Raw genomic sequence first — 17,536 nt, forward strand, 5'->3', positions numbered from 1 at the left:
GAGAGGTGGGTGAGTCAATTCAGATCATCCCAGGAAACGTGCCTAATGCCAGGCCATCATCCCAGGGTGACACCCAGGATACGGGACAGATTGTGTACACACACCCAATACTATTTTGCACATGGAGACATCATCCCCACGAGCAGTCATTGTCTTCTCACAATGGTGGAAGGACAGGCAGTTCTGCCAGCGGTTCCTGGTCCGGTACTGGTTGGGGAAGTGACTGTCAAAAGGGGCAGTCTGATAATTCTTGATTTGGGTCTTGATATCTTCCACCGTGGTGCTGCCTCCCTAAAGACATCCCTGAAGCAGCTCACGGCTCAGTGTGACTCAGAAAAGAAGCCAGAGTCAGACAGGAAGCAGAATTAAGCATTTTGTTTGTTTTTAAATGAACAATGTTACTTAAACTGGTACAGTAATGGTCATTGTGAAATTCAGTTTAATAATGGTGACTTTATAGGGGTTCCTGGGTGGTTCAGTCAGTTAGGCAACCAATTGTTCATTTTGGCTCAGGATACGATCTTACAATATTTAAAACATATAAGTGTTTTAAATAAACATTTAAAAATAATGGTGACTCTATAGAGAAAATTCCATTTTAGAAATTTTGTTTTATTGTGATGGAATAAAAAAATCATTCATTAATCACTTGCTCACTTAAGAGAGGATATAATATATAAATGCAATAAAGTCAAGTTGCCTCCCTTTTAAATAGATTGTCAAAAAGATAAAGTTGTATGTATATATATGCATGTAGACATAAATGGGTGTCTGTGTTTAACCAATAAGCAAATAAGAACTTTAGGCCAGTACAGCTGTTTTCTTATTTTTCCCTGATTTCTCTACCTTATTATGACTTGGTTTACAACACAGAGGGTAGAACCAAAATTTCAGAATGCTCCGTGACAGTTTGCTTGTCATTTTCAGTGGGTGGTCATCAGTTTCAGTAGACCTTAGTGTAAAGTTCAGAGTTAGTAGTTACCATTTCAATGTATAGTGTTACGTTTATATAAACAACTGTTGGCTATGTTAGTCCTTAAGAGAATTCTTACCTACTATTCCTCATGATTTTTTAAAAGAAAAGCATGATTCCTGTCTTGCAGAGTTTTTATGTACAATGCAGATAAATTTAAAAGTCAGGTGGTAGGAATGTATTTCTTCTTGTTTTCCAATGAAAGTCTAAATTTGAGATCTGTTCATTTTGAATTTTTTTCCCTGAGTTTCCTCATGGGCCGGTGAGACCAATATTTTGAAACAAGATTGAGGGAGAAAGATATTTGGATTGTCTTTTGGCTTCTCTCTGCTACCTAGAAAGAATTTGCTAGTTATATTTTTTGTAAGAATGAAAACTAAGCTAAAACCTCTTTAGTTTATTTTTCAGTATGAGTCTTATATGGATACTAGAAAATCAGTCTTAGGAACTCATTTGCAAGAATTTAACATGATAAAACTTCTTTGGAAAATATACATTTAATTGTTAGCGGTGTGCTCTGTACTTCTGCCTATAGACAAAACAGAGGGGTACTATTTATTTCCATTATAAATCTCTAGTGTTTGCCAGACAGCAGGGAAATCTGATAGTTTCCTCTGTTGAAACATCTTGTTGAGTCAGGGAATATCACTGTATAGTGCTTTAGCCCTATTCCCTTGCTCTTACACACCCCAAACTTTAACAATCTTTTACCAGACACTTTCTAAAAAGGGAGAGAACAAGGATTAAAAACTGCATAGGTACTGTAGGTATGGATGCTTCCGTATGTCCAATAGGTAGATTACTATAAAAATGCATCATAAGTTATAAGTTCATTGAGAAAAATACGACTGAAATATTGTGTTACAAAAACCTTCATATCTAGATTTTCTTTCCTCTTCATCTTCAGTCTTCTCACAATGGTTCTTTGTTTTCCTCCCCCCAGTAAGATATTTCCCAAAGGCCTTCCTGACGAGTATGCCATAGCAGCTGTGTTTCGTGTGCGCAGAAGCACCAAAAAGGAACGGTGGTTCCTGTGGCAGGTGTTAAACCTGCAGAATCTGCCACAGGTAAGGAGCCATAGTGTTGTGCCGGTTAGTTTTCCCTTATGTGATTACGCCAGGTGAATCTTGGAACAGTGTGCACAAATTTGGAAGCAGATGTGGTGTCCAAATAGTCTTTTAAAGGATTCATCAGGAGGGAAATGCAAATATTCTCATAGGATGATTTTGTTGAGATCTGTAATATGAGAGCATGGTGGGTGAGAAAAGGTTATTTTTTTATTTGTTTGTTTCCACTTCTAGATTCATATTTTGTCTAAAGATACTCAAATGGCCCTTCTTTCACAACTGCTTCATTGACACTAAGTCCATCTCACTAATAACTTCTTTATTTCCTATAATTTCTGATATGTATTATTTTTAAAGCTGTTCGTTGTTTCATCTGAAAGTCCTTAGTGAATGAAGAACCAGGATATAAATATTGATTCCATCAATAAAAAGTTACTGAACACATGCTGTATGCTACTTGGTGACAAAGATAAGATTTTAACAAGCGTAATTCCTTTCTCGGGGAGCATAAGGCCTAAGGGGATGTCATCTAGGAGAACAATATGCTAGAGCATAATCATAGTGCGACAGGTGCAGTGGTAGAGGTAAGCTCAGAGCTGGGCGTGGACTACGAGAACATAGAAAGGACAGCTTCCCAAAATGGGACACACGGAGAACAGGAATGTAGGAATACTTATGGAAGAGATGTCATTTGGGCAGAAAGATGAGAGTGCAAGGACTCCAGGGCGGGAGATGAACCTCAGTATTACTTATTGGCACCTTACATTTGTGTTTATTTCTGTACATATCCACTGACATGCTTTTTATTTCACTGGTCTTTTAATCTGTTAATACAGTCACAATTTTATGGTGGAAAAATGAAATGAACTGAAAAAGTACATCCTTTATGAAAATGCATTCTTTTCTGCACCATGCAAATCATCAAAGTTTCAAGAAGTTGATCTCAGTTTCCATGCTAAGAGAAGTAATCCTATTCTTATGCTTTTTAAATTAAGTAACATTTAATTCTTGAATTACTCATACAGAATTATATATATACTTAGATACATACATACACACATATAAATATATACTCTCAGATGTTCTCTCAAGAAAGGAACATATGACATTCACCAGAATACCCCATATTTGAAACATTTTTGTAGCTGGATATTTGTTGTTCTTTTTTTTTTTTTTTTTTTTTTTGTTGTTCTTTTATATTAACAAGTCTGGTGGACCCAGGTGTCATCTAAAACATTTTACTAAGTCCTTCAGTTATACTAACATGCATTTCTGATTTTTTATTTGTGTGCTTTAGTAATTTTGAATACTGGTTTTAAAACACTTAAAGCTAATTTGCATTTTTGCAGATTTCTATAGTCGTTGATGGTGGAAAGAAAGTGGTGGAATTTATGTTCCGAGCTGCTCAGGGAGATGTGTTGAACTACATTTTTAAAAATCGAGAACTCCGTCCTTTGTTTGATCGTCAGTGGCATAAACTTGGCATTGGTATACAATCCCGGGGCATTTCACTCTATATGGATTGTAATTTAATTGCAAGCCGGCATATAGATGAAAAGAACGCTGTGGACCTTCGTGGAAGGACTGTTATTGCTGCACGAGCTTCCGATGGCAAGCCTGTGGACGTGAGTTGTGATGTTGGTTATGAAAGAGAACTAGTAAAACTTCTAAATTAGATACCTTATTAAAACCTTCTTTCTTTAATTACTTTGTAATACATTCCCTTCTCAACACTTTTTAAATTAGCCATCAGATGTGTGAAGCATTGCCATGTATTTCCAACTGTATTTTCACATATATTATCTTCTCTCTGTTTTCACCCATTTTCTCTAGCCTGTGAATTTAAAAGAACTAGGTCATGCCTTAAAAAATGAGGTTGTTACAAGTAAAGCTTAGTAAAAATTGACAATATGATACAAAAAGTAGCTTGAATAAGCTTATATGTTTTGAATAGAAAAGACTGGAAAAAGATGAACTTTAAATTAAATGGTTCCAGATTATCCGATGTTTCCACTCAAGAACAATAGGCTATTTATTCATCTTCAGAATAGCAATTGTTTTGTATTGCAGACTATTTTTCATAAGCCTATGATGGTTTTTAAAGTTCTGCTGTGACTGAAATATAACCACTAATTGTATCAGTAGGTCATTTGGATGATAACAATGTCTTGTAAAATCCTTTCATTTGAATAGGTCCTTTAAAAACTATATTTGATGCTCAAGTGATAATAGATTTATTATTAATTTCCCTAAAGAAGAAGGCCTATAAACCTAAAAAAGTGAGATTTCATGACTTTACATTTTCTTATGGGTAGAATGATGGGGAAACCCATAAAAATAATCTGAATGCAGGTCACCAATGGGAATTGCTAATACTGTTAACACAGAACACTTAATAGCTCAATTTTGTTTCAAAAGCACAATTCTGTACAAATACATATTTGGGCAGTGTATTTTTTCTAAATGCCCATGTGGAAGGAATCAATATAGATAGATGATTAATAGATGGATAAAGTTAATATATGTGTGTATATATAGTCAGTAAAATATATATAGTGTATATAGTCAATAAAATATTTTTAAAGTGTTTTCTGTTAGAGACATTGAATGAATCAGTGAGAATGTCGTAACTGGAGCTCAGTAATGATCAGCAAAATAGGCCAGAGTAGGAAAAATGAATCCTGGAGGCAAGACATCATGGCATTATGGAGAGTAAGATGGTTTGAAGATCAGACAGATGAAGTTGTAAATCCTAGCTCGTCTCCTTAACTCTAATGATCTGCTGATTTATTTTGTTAGCTGTTAATTTATTTGGGTCTCAGTATTCTCAATTAAAAAATATTGTTGGTAGAGTTACTTAGTTATAATTGTATAGAGTATGTGCAGTAGTGCCTAATATGTAGTTAGTTCCCTGTATATTCATTTGTTTCTTCAGGACCAGACACTCCACTCAACCCTTCCCTAGGAGAATGGGGAAAAAGACAAAAAACAAAAAAACTTCTCTTGCTCTCAAGAGATCTTGAAGGCTAATGGAAGGATCAAAGACTATGTCTGTAAATTGTGGCTGCCAATAATAATAACAGTATTAATTGTAATACAACAGTATAGACAGACCTTTCAGAAAGGTCTCTCCAAAGGCAAGGGAGGAAGTGGAGACTGAGACTGCCAGTTAGAAAGAACATCAGTGATGTAAATTTCAGCAGTAGGTGTAGTGTAGGTAGATAGGAGTCCATTCAGGGAATTCTTGCAATAGTAGTAGAGAGTGATACCCGCTGCAAGTACCAAAGTTTAAGGCTGGAGTTTGGGATTAGAACCTCTTATAGGATTAGTGAGAGCAAGGCTCTGTTTTCAGAAGAACTGGAAGAACTAAGAACACACTGAGATAAATTCATAACCTTTGTAGGGAGGTAGCAGTGAGAGAGGAACAAGCTGTTTCAAGACCAGGGTCCAGGCTCAGAGCTCACCCTCTGAAAGCTGAGTGCTGTGTCATGTGTCTTACTAACTTCTCATCCAAGAGAATAATTAAGCTCAGAACCTGAAGCTGACAAATATCAGGTGTGTCCTCTAGAAAGACATAATGTAAAAATTATAGTATTACAATGGTTTTTTAGTTAGTGTGACATCTTACTTCATTTGAAGGTAAAATTAAAGCCATACCCAAAATGAGAGGACAGAGGAATATGTCCCAAATGAAAGAACAGGACAAAATGACAGCAAGAGACCTAAGTGAAATGGAGATAAGTAATATGCCTGATAAAAAATTTAAAGTAATGGTGATAAAGATACTCACTGGGTTTGAGAAAAGAGTGGAAGACCTCATTGAGACCCTTAACTAAGAGACATAAAACATTAAAAAAAAACCCCGAAAACCAGAGATGAAGAGCTCAATAACCTAAATTAAAAATTCACTAGATGGAATACATTGTAGACTAGAGGAAGCACAAGAACAGATCAGTGACCTAGAGGACAGATTAATGGAAAGCAATCAAGTTGAACAGGAGAGAGGAAAAAAATAATAATAAAAAAATAAAAATACACTTAGGCAACTTAGTGACATCATCAAGTGTAATAACATTAACATTATAGGAGTCCCAAAAGGAAAAGAGAGAAAAAAGGGATTAGAAAATTTATTTGAAGAAATAATAGCTGAAAACTTCCTGAATCTGGGAAGGAAACAGAAATCCAGATCAAGGAGACACAGAGACCCCAGCAAAATCAACCCAAGACACATCATAATTAAAATAGCAAAAAGTAGTGATAAAGAGAGTACTCTAAAAGCAGCAAGAGAAGGGGCACCTGGGTGGCTCAGTCAGTTAAGTGTCTGACTTCAGCTCAGGTCATAATCGCACGGTTCATGGGTTCCTGAGTTCATGCCCCACGTCAGGCTCTGTGCTGACTGCTCAGAGCCTGGAGCCTGCTTTGGATTCTGTATGTCCCTTGCTCTCTCTCTGCCCTTCTCCCATTTATGCTCTGTCTCTCTGTCTCTCAAAAATAAATGTTAAATAAATAATAAATAGATAAAAATAAAAGCAGCAAGAGAAAAGAAAAAAGTTACATACCCGGAAAATTTCATAAGGCTATCAGCTGATTTTCAGTAGAAACTTTGCAGGTCAGAAGAGAGTGCCATGTTATTCAAAGTGATGAAAGAAAAAAACCTGCTGCCAACAATATTCTATCCAGCAAGGCTATCATTCAGGGTAGAAAGAGAGATGAAGAGTTTCCCAAACAAACAAAAGTTAAAGGAATTTATGACCACAAGGCCAGTCCTACAAGAAATGTTAAAGGGGACTCTTTAAGTGGAAAGAAAAGACCAGAAGTAGGAGTAAGAAAAGTAGGAAACACAAGAGCAATCAAGTCAATTATATCTCTGAAAATCAGTCAAAGGATTAATAAATAGAAGGATGTAGAGTATGACACCATATACCTAAAATGTGAGGGGGAGAGGAGTAAAGAATGGGTTCAAATTTAAGTGACCATCAACTTAATATAGACTGCTATAAGCATAATATATACAAACCTGATAGTAATCCCAAATCAAAAACCAATAATATATATGCAAAAATTAAAGGAATGGAATCCATGCATATCACTAAAGAAAGCCAGCAAACTGAGAAAGAATAAAGCAAGAGAAGAAAGGAACAGAGAAGAACTATAAAAATAACCACAAAATAAGTGGTTATAAAACAAAATGGCAGTAAGTACATACCTATCCATAATTACTTTGAATGTAAATGGACTAAATGCTCCAGTCAAAAGACACAGGATGATGGAATGGATAAAAAAACAAGACCCATCTGTATGCTGCCTACAAGACACTCACTTTAAGCCTAAAGACACATGAACATTGAAAGTGGGAAGGGGCAGAAAGGCATTTATCATGCAAACAGAAGTGAAAAGAAAGATAGCAATATTTCTATCAGACAAAATAGACTTTAAAACAAAAACTAAAAAAGACAAAGAAGGACACTATATAATCATAAAGGGAGCAATCCAACAAGAAGATATAACTGTAAATATTTATGCACCCAATATGGGAGACCCCAAATACAGAAAGCAGCTAATCACAAACATAAAGGAAGTACTCAGTAGTAATAAAATAATAATAGGGGGCTTTAAGATCTCACTAACATTAATAGATAGATCATCCAAACAGAAAATTAACAAGGAAACAGGGGCTTTGGATGACACAGTGGACCTGATCAATCTAACAGATATATTCAGAATGTTCCATCCTGAAGCTGTATAGTACACATTCTTCTCAAGTGTACATGGAACATTCTCCAGAAGAGATAACATATTAGGCCACAAAACAAGTTTCGACAAACTCAAAAAGATCAAAGTCATACCATGCATCTTTTCTGACCACAATGCTATGAAACTAGAAATCATTCACAAGAAAAAAATGTGGAAAAAAACACAAATACATGGAAGTTAATAACATGCTACTAAAAAAAAAAAATGGGTCACCCAAGAAATCAAGGGGAAATAAAAATACATGGAAACAAATGAAAATGAAAAAACAGTGGTCCAAAATCTTTGCGATGCAGCAAAGTGGTTCCAAGAAGGAAGTTAACAGCAATGTAGGTCTACCTCAAGAAGCACGAAAGTATCAAATAAGCAAAATAACCTTACATACAAAGCAGCTATTTTCTTCCATCAAACCAGACGGAAGAAAATAATAAATATTAGAGCAGAAATACACAAAATAGAAACTAAAACACAATAGCTCAATTAAACTAGGAGCTGGCTCTTTGAAAAGATCAACAAAATTGATAAACCTCTAGCTAGACTCGTAAAAAAAAAAAAGAGAACAAGAGAGAGAACACTCAAACAAAATCAGAAATGAAAAAGGAGAAATAAAAACTGATACCACAGAAATACAAATTATTGTAAGAAAATATGAAAATTATATGTCAACAAATTGGACAATTTAGAAGAAATGGATAAATTCCTAGAAAAATATAACCTTCCTAAACTGAAGTAGGAATAGAAAATTTTAACAGATCAATTAAATTGAATCAGTAATCCAAAAACTCCTAACCGCTTCACAAGTGAATTTTACTGAGACTTTAAAGAAGAGTTAATACCAACTGTTCTCAAACTATTGCAAGATGTAGAAGAAGGAAAATTTCCAAATTCATTCCATGAGGCCAGCATTACCCTAAAACCAAAAGCAGATAAAGACACTACAAAAAAGAGAACTACAGGCCAATATCTCTGATTAAAATTGGTGGAAAAATCCTCAACAAAATATTAGCAAATTGAATCCAATAATACATTTTAAAAAATCACACACCACCATCAAGTGGGATTTATTCCTGGGATGCAAGAGTGGTTCAGTATTTGCAAATCAATGTGATACATCATATCAACAAGACAAAGGATAAAAAGCATATGAGCATTTTAGTAGATGCGGAAAAAGCATTTGACAAAGTACAATCTCCATTCGTGATAAAAACCCTCAACAAAGTAGGTTTAGAGGGAACAAACCTCAATATAATAAAGGCCATGTATGACAGACCCACAGCAAACATCATACTTAATGGTGAAAAGTGGAGAGCTTTTCTTCTAATCTCAGGAACAAGACAAAGTTACTCACTCCCGCCACTTTTATCAACATGGTACTGGAAGTCCTAGCCACAGGAGTCAGATAAAGAAAAAGGAATAAAAAGCATGCAAATTGGTAAGGAAGAAGTAAAACTTTCACTATTTGCAGATGACATGGTAATATATATATAGAAAATTCTAAAGACTCCAAAAATCTACTAGAACTGATAAATGAATTCAGTATGGTTATAGAATACAAAATCAACATATAGAAATCTGTTGCATTTCAATACACTAATAATGAAGAAGCAGACAAAGAAATTAAGAGTACAGTACCATTTACAATTGCATGAAAAATAATAAAATTCCTAGGAGTAAACTTAACCAAGGAGATGGAAGACATGAACTCTGAAAACTATAAAACACTGATGAAAGAGATTGAAGATGACACAAACTAATGGAAAGATAGTCCGTGTTTGTGGATTGGGAGAATAAATACTGTTAAAATTTCCATACTACCCAAAGCAATCTATAGATTTAATGCAATCCCTATCAAAACACCAAGAGCATTTTTCACAGAACTGGAACAAATAATCCTAAAATTTGTATGGAAGCACAAAAGTCCCTGAATAGCCAAAGTTATCTTGAAAAAGAAGAACAAAACTGGAGGTATCACAATTCCAGATTTCAAGAAGCACTTAAAAACTGTACTAATCAAAACACTATGGTACTGCACAAAAATAGACTCATAGATCAATAGAACAGAAAAGAAAGCCCAGAAATAAACTCACAATTATATTGTCAAGTAATCTTTAACAAAGGAGGCAAGAATATGCAATGGGAGAAAGTCTCTTCAACAAATGGCGTTGGAAAAACTGGACAGCAACGTGCAAAAGGATGAAACTGCACCGCTTTCTTGTATCATACATAAAAATAAACTCAAAATGGGTTAGGGACCTAAATGTGAGACCTGAAACAATAAAAACCCTAGAAGAGAGCACAGGCAGTAAGTTCTTTGACATTGTCCACAGCAACATTTTTCTAGACATGTCTCCTGAGGCAGGGGAAACAAAAGCAAAAATAAACTAATGCACTTTTTCAAAATAAAAACTTCTGCACAGCAAAGGTAACTATCAGCAAAACTAGAAGATAACCTAGTGAATGAGAGAAGATTTTTGCAAATGACATATCTGGTGAAGAGTGAGTTTCCAAAATATGTGAAGAATTTATACAGTTCAACACACAAAAAAGCAAATAATCCAATTAAAAAATGGGCAGAAGACATGAACAGACATTTCTCCAAAGAAGACATACAGATGGCCAACAGATACATGAAAAGATGCTCAACATCACTCATTATCAGGGACATGCAAGTCAAAACCACAGAGATGTCACTTCACACTTGTCAGAATGGCTAAAATCAAAAACACAAAAAACAACATGTGTTGGTGAGAATGCCAAGAAAAAGGAACCCTTGTTCACTGTTGGTGGAAATGCAAACTCATGCAACCACTGTGGATAACAGTATGGAGGTTCTTCAAAAAATTAAGAATAGAAATATTATATATATATTTATTATATATAGAAATATATATAGAAATATAATATATGTATATAATATGTATATATGTATATAATATGTATATATGTGTGTGTGTGTATATATATATATATATATATATATATATCAGCCACAAAAAAAAGAATGAAATCTTGGCATTTGGTACACATGGATGGACCTAGAGAGTATAATGCTGAGTGAAATAAGTCAGAGAAAGACAAATACCATATGATTTCACTCATATGTAGAACTTAAGAAGCAAAACAAATAATGAAAAAAAGAGACCAAAAAACAGATTCTTAACTATAAAGAAGAAACTGATGGTTACCAGAGGGGGAAATGAGTGGGGGATGAGTGAGTAGGGAGATAGGGGAAGGGAATTGAGTACATTTATTACAATGAGCACTGAATATTGTACAGAATTATTGAATCACTATACTGTACACCTGAAACTAATATAACACTTTATGTTAAATACACTGGAATTAAAATTTTAAAAATAAATGAAAAAAAGACAAAAATAAAAAATGTTAAAGCCGTATTATGATGTAGCTTTTTAATGAGATAGTGTTTGAGTTACAAACAAATAAAATACATATTTTATTCTATAAAGATTCTTGGTCCTGGGGCACCTGAGTGCCTCAGTAGGTTAAGTGTCCAACTCTTCATTTAGGCTCAGGTCATGATCTCACAGTTCATGAGATGAGCCCTGCATCCACTTCTGTGCTAACATCGCAGAGCCTACTTGGGATTCTCTCTCTGTCCTACTCTCTCTGCCCCTCCCCGACTCACATTCTCTCTCTCTCTCTGTCTCTCTCTCTCTCTCTGTCTCTCTCAAAATGAATGAATAAACACTTAAAAAAAGATTCTTGGAAAAATAAATAAATAAATAAATAAACAAACAAACAAACAAATAAATAAAGATTCTTGGTCCTACTAAAAATTTAAATGGACTAATTTTTAATCATCTCCATACAGGCTCTATGAGTCTTAAGGTCTGTTGTAATGTAAAAATGTTTTATTTATTCAGGATGTCTGTTATTGAAGAAAATCATAATAATTGAGTTTGTTTATTTTATGTATACTGTCCATTTGCTTCTGTGAGAAAGAGGTAGGTGACAAAACTGATATAAAGGATTTTTTTTAACAAATTCTGTGTGACAGGGCCAGTATAGACTTAGCCCTGAACACTGTCCTTATAAAGTACTGTTGTCAATGAAGGATTCTAAAGTAACTAATGAATAATAAAGCATCATTAAACTAGGAATGTAGTTTCAATGTCATGTTAATTGATTAGTTTCTAATCTGTCAAAAATTGGTCATCTATCTTCAGTTAAGTAAAATAATTCATATAAAGGGCCTAGTAGAGTGGATGGTATATAATTGAGTTTTAATATTTATTGGCTATTTTGGTAACAATGATGATGATTAATTGGTTTTAGTTAGGAAGAAAGTTAATTGGAGTCCCCATTCTTTATTCTACTTAGTGGGTATGTTACTATGTGGCTTTTCATTAGACTATGTAAGACAGTGTATTTAAACTTTATAAACAAAAGTTAACTTCAATACCTTGCAAAAAGTTACACAAAAGAAATCATTAAGGCTGCTCATGAATTCACAAGATGTCTGGAGTTCTTAACATGTTTCATGAGCTGAATTGATTTTGTTCATCTCAGTGTAGAGTGATAGTTACAGCCTTTTTTCTACCTCTGTTCTTTTTTGGTGTTGGGCAGAGTTTCAAAACAACTGAAGATATCTGCTTTTCATTATGGTAGGATTAATTATTGTAATATTAAAGTTGGATATCTCTATAACAAGTACATCTTGTTATCAAAGTAATGCATAATTTAGCTCTGGAATATTGGGAGACAGAGGAAGAGGTGGAGACAGAGAGAGAAAGAGAAGGGCAGGCAGGAGGAAGAAGACAGGCATGAAAGGAGAGGTTGTTTCTGACCTGTGTCAAATATGTCAAATCATTGTAGGATTTATTTTAAACTACTAAATTTGCAACCACAGATTAATTTAAAATAGCCAATTTACGTGTCTGTCATATTGAAATTCTGTCAATACTCTTTATTATTCTTATGTGGTTCCTTGCTTTTGCATTTAAAGGCATGATTGTACCTTTTTTGAACTGTAAAATCTCGGATTGTGAGTAACTTGTTCCACAAGATGAGAAAACATTTTTGATAATAATTTTAACTTGATAAATGAGCAATGTCTTGCAATATAAGTAATATATGACAGCGAATGTCATATGATCACAACTGAACCAATGGTTTTTGAAATTTGCTTTTATATACAAGTGCTTTGGACTACAAGCATGTTTCCGGAATGAATTATGCTCACAAACCAAAGTTTTACTATTTTATATTTCATGTCCAATGCCAAAAAACGTGAATCTGCTAAGCCAAGAGAAGGAATCTATTGTTTTTGTAAAAAGATTGTGAGTGTGGCTTAGGATTACCCCATAGATATTAGAATGCATTAAAAAGATAAAAACCAAATCTCTCTCTCTCTCTTTTTTTTTCTTGTTGGGAAGTAAGCACCTGTTTCAGTGCCTCAAATAAGAGATCTGGAGGTATTGAGAAAGACTTTTCCATCATGTGTTCATTCCTTTGACTACTTTTTCTCCAGAATTTTTTACTTTGGAATATTTCTTATTTTGTGGGCATACTTTATTGTAATGAGTAACAATACCTCTCTTGTAATTAAATACTTCTTTTTTGTATGAAACAACTAGCAAAAATTTGCAATTGCCTTCATTATCTGATTTCTTTCATACAGAGATCTATCTCAATAATTGAATCCATGCCTCTTTCTCTAATGGTCCATAAAATCATGAATCCTAAATTAAATAAAAACATTAAAAATATCTACCAATAACTTATTTGTATTAGCTTCTTTTTATCTTTCCAGTTAAATTACCATAGCTTTTAAGTGCCTAAATGTGATTTTCAAGAAAACTAATGATGTGTCTTATCACTACTTTTTTAATAGATTGAACTTCATCAACTTAAAATCTACTGTAACTCAAACTTCATAGCCCAAGAAACATGCTGTGAAATATCAGATGCTAAGGTAAGTTAGTTTTCGTGGCATGTGAAGAATGCATCTGTAGAGTGTAGATGTAGAGCAGCACTGAGTGTCTTCTGTTGAGGCCAGGTGAGTAATCTGTTCCCAGTAAGACACCCCTTATAGTGCTCTCACATAGTTTCTTTTTACAATGTGAATCCCAGTGTTTTGTCTTGAACTTTGGGAACGGTATGTCCTCACTTTGGACTTGACATAAAGAGAATTTATGACTTTCTCCTTAAAATATGTTCTAATGGTAACATCATCATTTTCCAGTTGCAGGAATTTTAAATCTGTGATCATATGTTACTCTTTCTCACTTTCCTCTTCTAGTTTGTTATCCATCTTGGATAGTTTTCCTTTGTGATAGATTTTTCATCTACCTTTTCCCTGTTATTGACATGGTCTGCCTTTATCTCCTGACTGGATTTTTGCATTATCGTGTCAACTGCCTTTCCAGTCTCTACACCATTTTATTTCAAGATAACCAGAATAAGTCTCTGAATCACTGCTTTGTATATGCATTTATTTTCTCTCAGTAAACATTTGTTATTCACAAACACTGATCTTCTAGACATTGTGCTAAAGAACAAGGCTATAACAGTCATGAATAAGGCACATTCACTGCCTGCTGTTCATCTCTTTCCCCAAGCCTTTGGTCACTCCCTGTTGGCAACAGAATATAAACTCGGTTACTCAGCCTCTCATTCTTAATATTCCCAACCTAACTGTACAACTGTTAATTTCTTGTACCAATATTCCATTCAAAAAAAAATGCTGAATTCAGCACTTTCTGTAGTTCTCATTATAGTGATCAGGTGCACTATCTTATGTTATTAGATACAGTTGCATTTGTTTTTATTTAATCAACTCCATTTTAAGCTCATTGAGGGGAGTTACACTTTCATGCTCCACTTTTTTTTTAAATTTTTTAAAATGTTTATTTTTGACACAGAGAGAGAGAGAGAGAGAGAGACGGAGAGAGAGAGACGGAGTGCAAATGGGTAAAGGGCAGAGAGAAAGAGGGTGACAAAGAATCCGAAACAGGCTCTAGGCTCTGAGCTGTCAGCACAGAGCCTGACATGGGGCTCGAACTCAGGAACCATGAGATCATGAGCTGAGCCAAAGTCGGACCCTTAACTGACTGAACCACCAGGTGCTCCTCATGCTATGCTTTTCTATTCCTAGAGCTTTGTTTCTAGAAGACAGTCAAAACACTTTCTTAAGTTGTTGACTTATCAACTATTAAAGCAGGTAGATGGGACAAAAAGTGTTTAACAGGGATTAATTTTAAAAAGCCTTACAGAGAGAACATATGAAAAGTAAAAGTAAAAGGTAAAATGTTTTTCTTTGTATCTTAGACTTTTCAGAACTTCTATACTTACATCCAAAATTGTATGAAAATTTTATCAATAACTTAGTAATTCAAAAATATTTTTAACTTCTGTCTCTCACTGTGAATAGTAGGATGACAATGTGGCTGATTTAAAGCATTATCTAAGTCTTTCAAAATTACTTGTTTTACTTATGTAGCTTGGTTTTATAAAGCATATCTCCAAACCAGTTTATGGCTCTCATTCCAAGTAAAATGAAAGCCAGCCAAATATCATTCTATAAATATCTAAAAAGATAATTTATAATGCCAATCTACAGACCTGAAATACCGAGACTTCCTGGAGCCACATATGTAAATTTTGAAGGTGTTTAATTCTCTGAAAGCTTATTTTTTAAATTAATTATTCATTTAGGATGTAAGAGCTTTTAAAATAATAATTTTTCCTGATTAAAAAGTAGCATAAAATTTTTTTGATATATCTAAATATTGAATCTTGGGGTACTTGACTGGTTCAGTCAGTTAAGTGTCCAACTCTTGATTTCAGCTCACGTCATGATCTCATGATGGGTTGTAAGATCAAGCCCCATGTTGGGCTCTGCACTGACAGCATGGAGCCTCTTTGGGATTCTCTCTCTGCCCTTGCCCTGCTCTCTTTCTTTCTCTCACTCTTTCTGAAATAAATAAACATAAGAGAAAGAAAGAAAGAAAGAAAGAAAGAAAGAAAGAAAGAAAGAAAAGAAAGAGAAAGAAAGAGAGAGAGAAAGAAAGAAAGAGAAAAAGAAAGTTGTATTCTTGACTAGTTTTTACTCTGTGTCATCACATAATAGATATTTTCAATACAAATTATGAGAAAAGCGTTTAAGGAAGTATAGGTGATAGATTTAGTGGAGTGGTTTGATTATTAAAAACAGTGATGTAACTTAATAAATTATGGTAAAAAAGTTAATCACATCTTAAAAATGTTACTTTGGAGTTAAATTGTGGAAAAGAAGGTAGGAATTCATCTCCAACCGTAAGAAAAAAATAACAAAAACCTGCCTATTTTCCTGATGATAATTATTTGAAGGGACATCACCATTCTGTTAATGAGTAACAGAAAATAGAAACATGCTACATTTTACAAATGGGAAGATAAATAATTATGTAAAAGCCATTTAAGTGCATCTGTTATAATTCTGACACCAACTTTTTTTTTTGAAAAATGTATTGAATTCAGAAAGTTTTAATGTGCTTGTTTAAAAATTTAATTTTATCTTGGAATTTCAAATCAGATATGTTTTTTGTTATTAATAGTTTATAGCATATTTCAAGGGTAAAATTTATTCAAGATAATTTGTAAATATACTTCTTTGCTTCTATTAATTAGATTTTCTGTTTCTGTCAAGTTTCATGACTACAGACATAGGCAGAAGGAGGAAATTAGCAACATTTGTTGAAAATAAATGTGAAATGTGATTAAAATTTGTAGGGCCAATTAAGTAAATATGTGTCAAATCAAAACCAGAAGTTTTACAAAGAGTCCTTACTTGTACATTTTCATGTTCTCTTTAGGCACTCTTTGGAGAGTGTGGATAGTTTTATAGTGAAGCCTGGGACATACTTTTCAAGTCATTTAAATCCCCAATTTAATGTAGTAAATCAGTTATCCAGAGCAAAATTATGAACTCGAATTGGGTTGTGGTCATCTGAGTGGGAACCAGTAGAGCTGGACCTGACTGGAAAATCATATCAAATCATATGAGAGAAATGAACTATTCTGGTGATAATCATGTTTCATTCTAATGTGACTTGAAACTTGTGGACTTGGAAACTGATCAAGGTAACAAAAGAGCCAGTTATTAAATCCGGAGAGGGTAAATGTGATGGAACTAGTGGTGGACATGGGAACCTAATCCCAGTGTTTCTGGGTGCTATTTTTCTTACAGTTTTTGTTGTTTTCACAGGCATTGGAATGCTACCCATTTTTTTCAAAATAATTTTGTGTCTTAAAAATTATGTATGTTTGTCATAGAAAACTTGGAAAATACAGCCAAATTTAAAGAAGGAAGTAGATATCAACCTTGGTCTCACCACAGTAAATAACCACTGACCATCCTTTACTACGTTTTTATCCTGACAATATTTTTCCAAGCATATATAATTTGTAATATGTAATGTGTGAGCCCTTTCCCCTAAATTGGAAATTCAGAGTTATGAAATGGCAAGCATAAAATTACAAATTCACAGTTACAAACCCTGATGAGGAGCCTGAAATTATGAAATAATTATTATGAAACTATTAATTATTAATTATTAATTTAATAATTATTAATAATAATTAATCACTGGTAAGTGATGGGATAGGAGAGGATACATTTATCCTCCCATCTGGATTTATTTTTTGAGAGAAAAAGTCATTTCTCTGTAACTGAGTTTCACTTCATGTTATCCCACATGTTCTGAACCCACTGATAAAGTATAAATTTTGCCACTTGTCT

General features: G+C 33.9%; 1 protein-coding gene and 1 pseudogene across 2 annotated transcripts in view; one reads left to right on the forward strand and one right to left on the reverse strand.

The window, feature by feature from the left end:
• The window catches only part of COL19A1 (collagen type XIX alpha 1 chain), a 346,955-nt gene that overhangs the window by 48,379 nt on the left and 281,040 nt on the right, over positions 1–17,536 (forward strand). For both annotated transcript variants that reach the window (XM_060615861.3, XM_060615862.3), the window contains exons 5-7: positions 1,917–2,040; positions 3,390–3,665; positions 13,649–13,729. In XM_060615861.3, coding sequence (XP_060471844.2) covers positions 1,917–2,040; positions 3,390–3,665; positions 13,649–13,729 — 481 coding nt within the window. The remainder of the gene's footprint in view (positions 1–1,916; positions 2,041–3,389; positions 3,666–13,648; positions 13,730–17,536) is intronic.
• On the reverse strand, positions 20–1,874 carry LOC132666527 (cytochrome c oxidase subunit 6B1 pseudogene; annotated as a pseudogene).

This window comes from Panthera onca, chromosome B2 (assembly GCF_046562875.1).
Source record: "Panthera onca isolate mPanOnc1 chromosome B2, mPanOnc1 haplotype 2, whole genome shotgun sequence".
NCBI lineage: Eukaryota > Metazoa > Chordata > Mammalia > Carnivora > Felidae > Panthera > Panthera onca.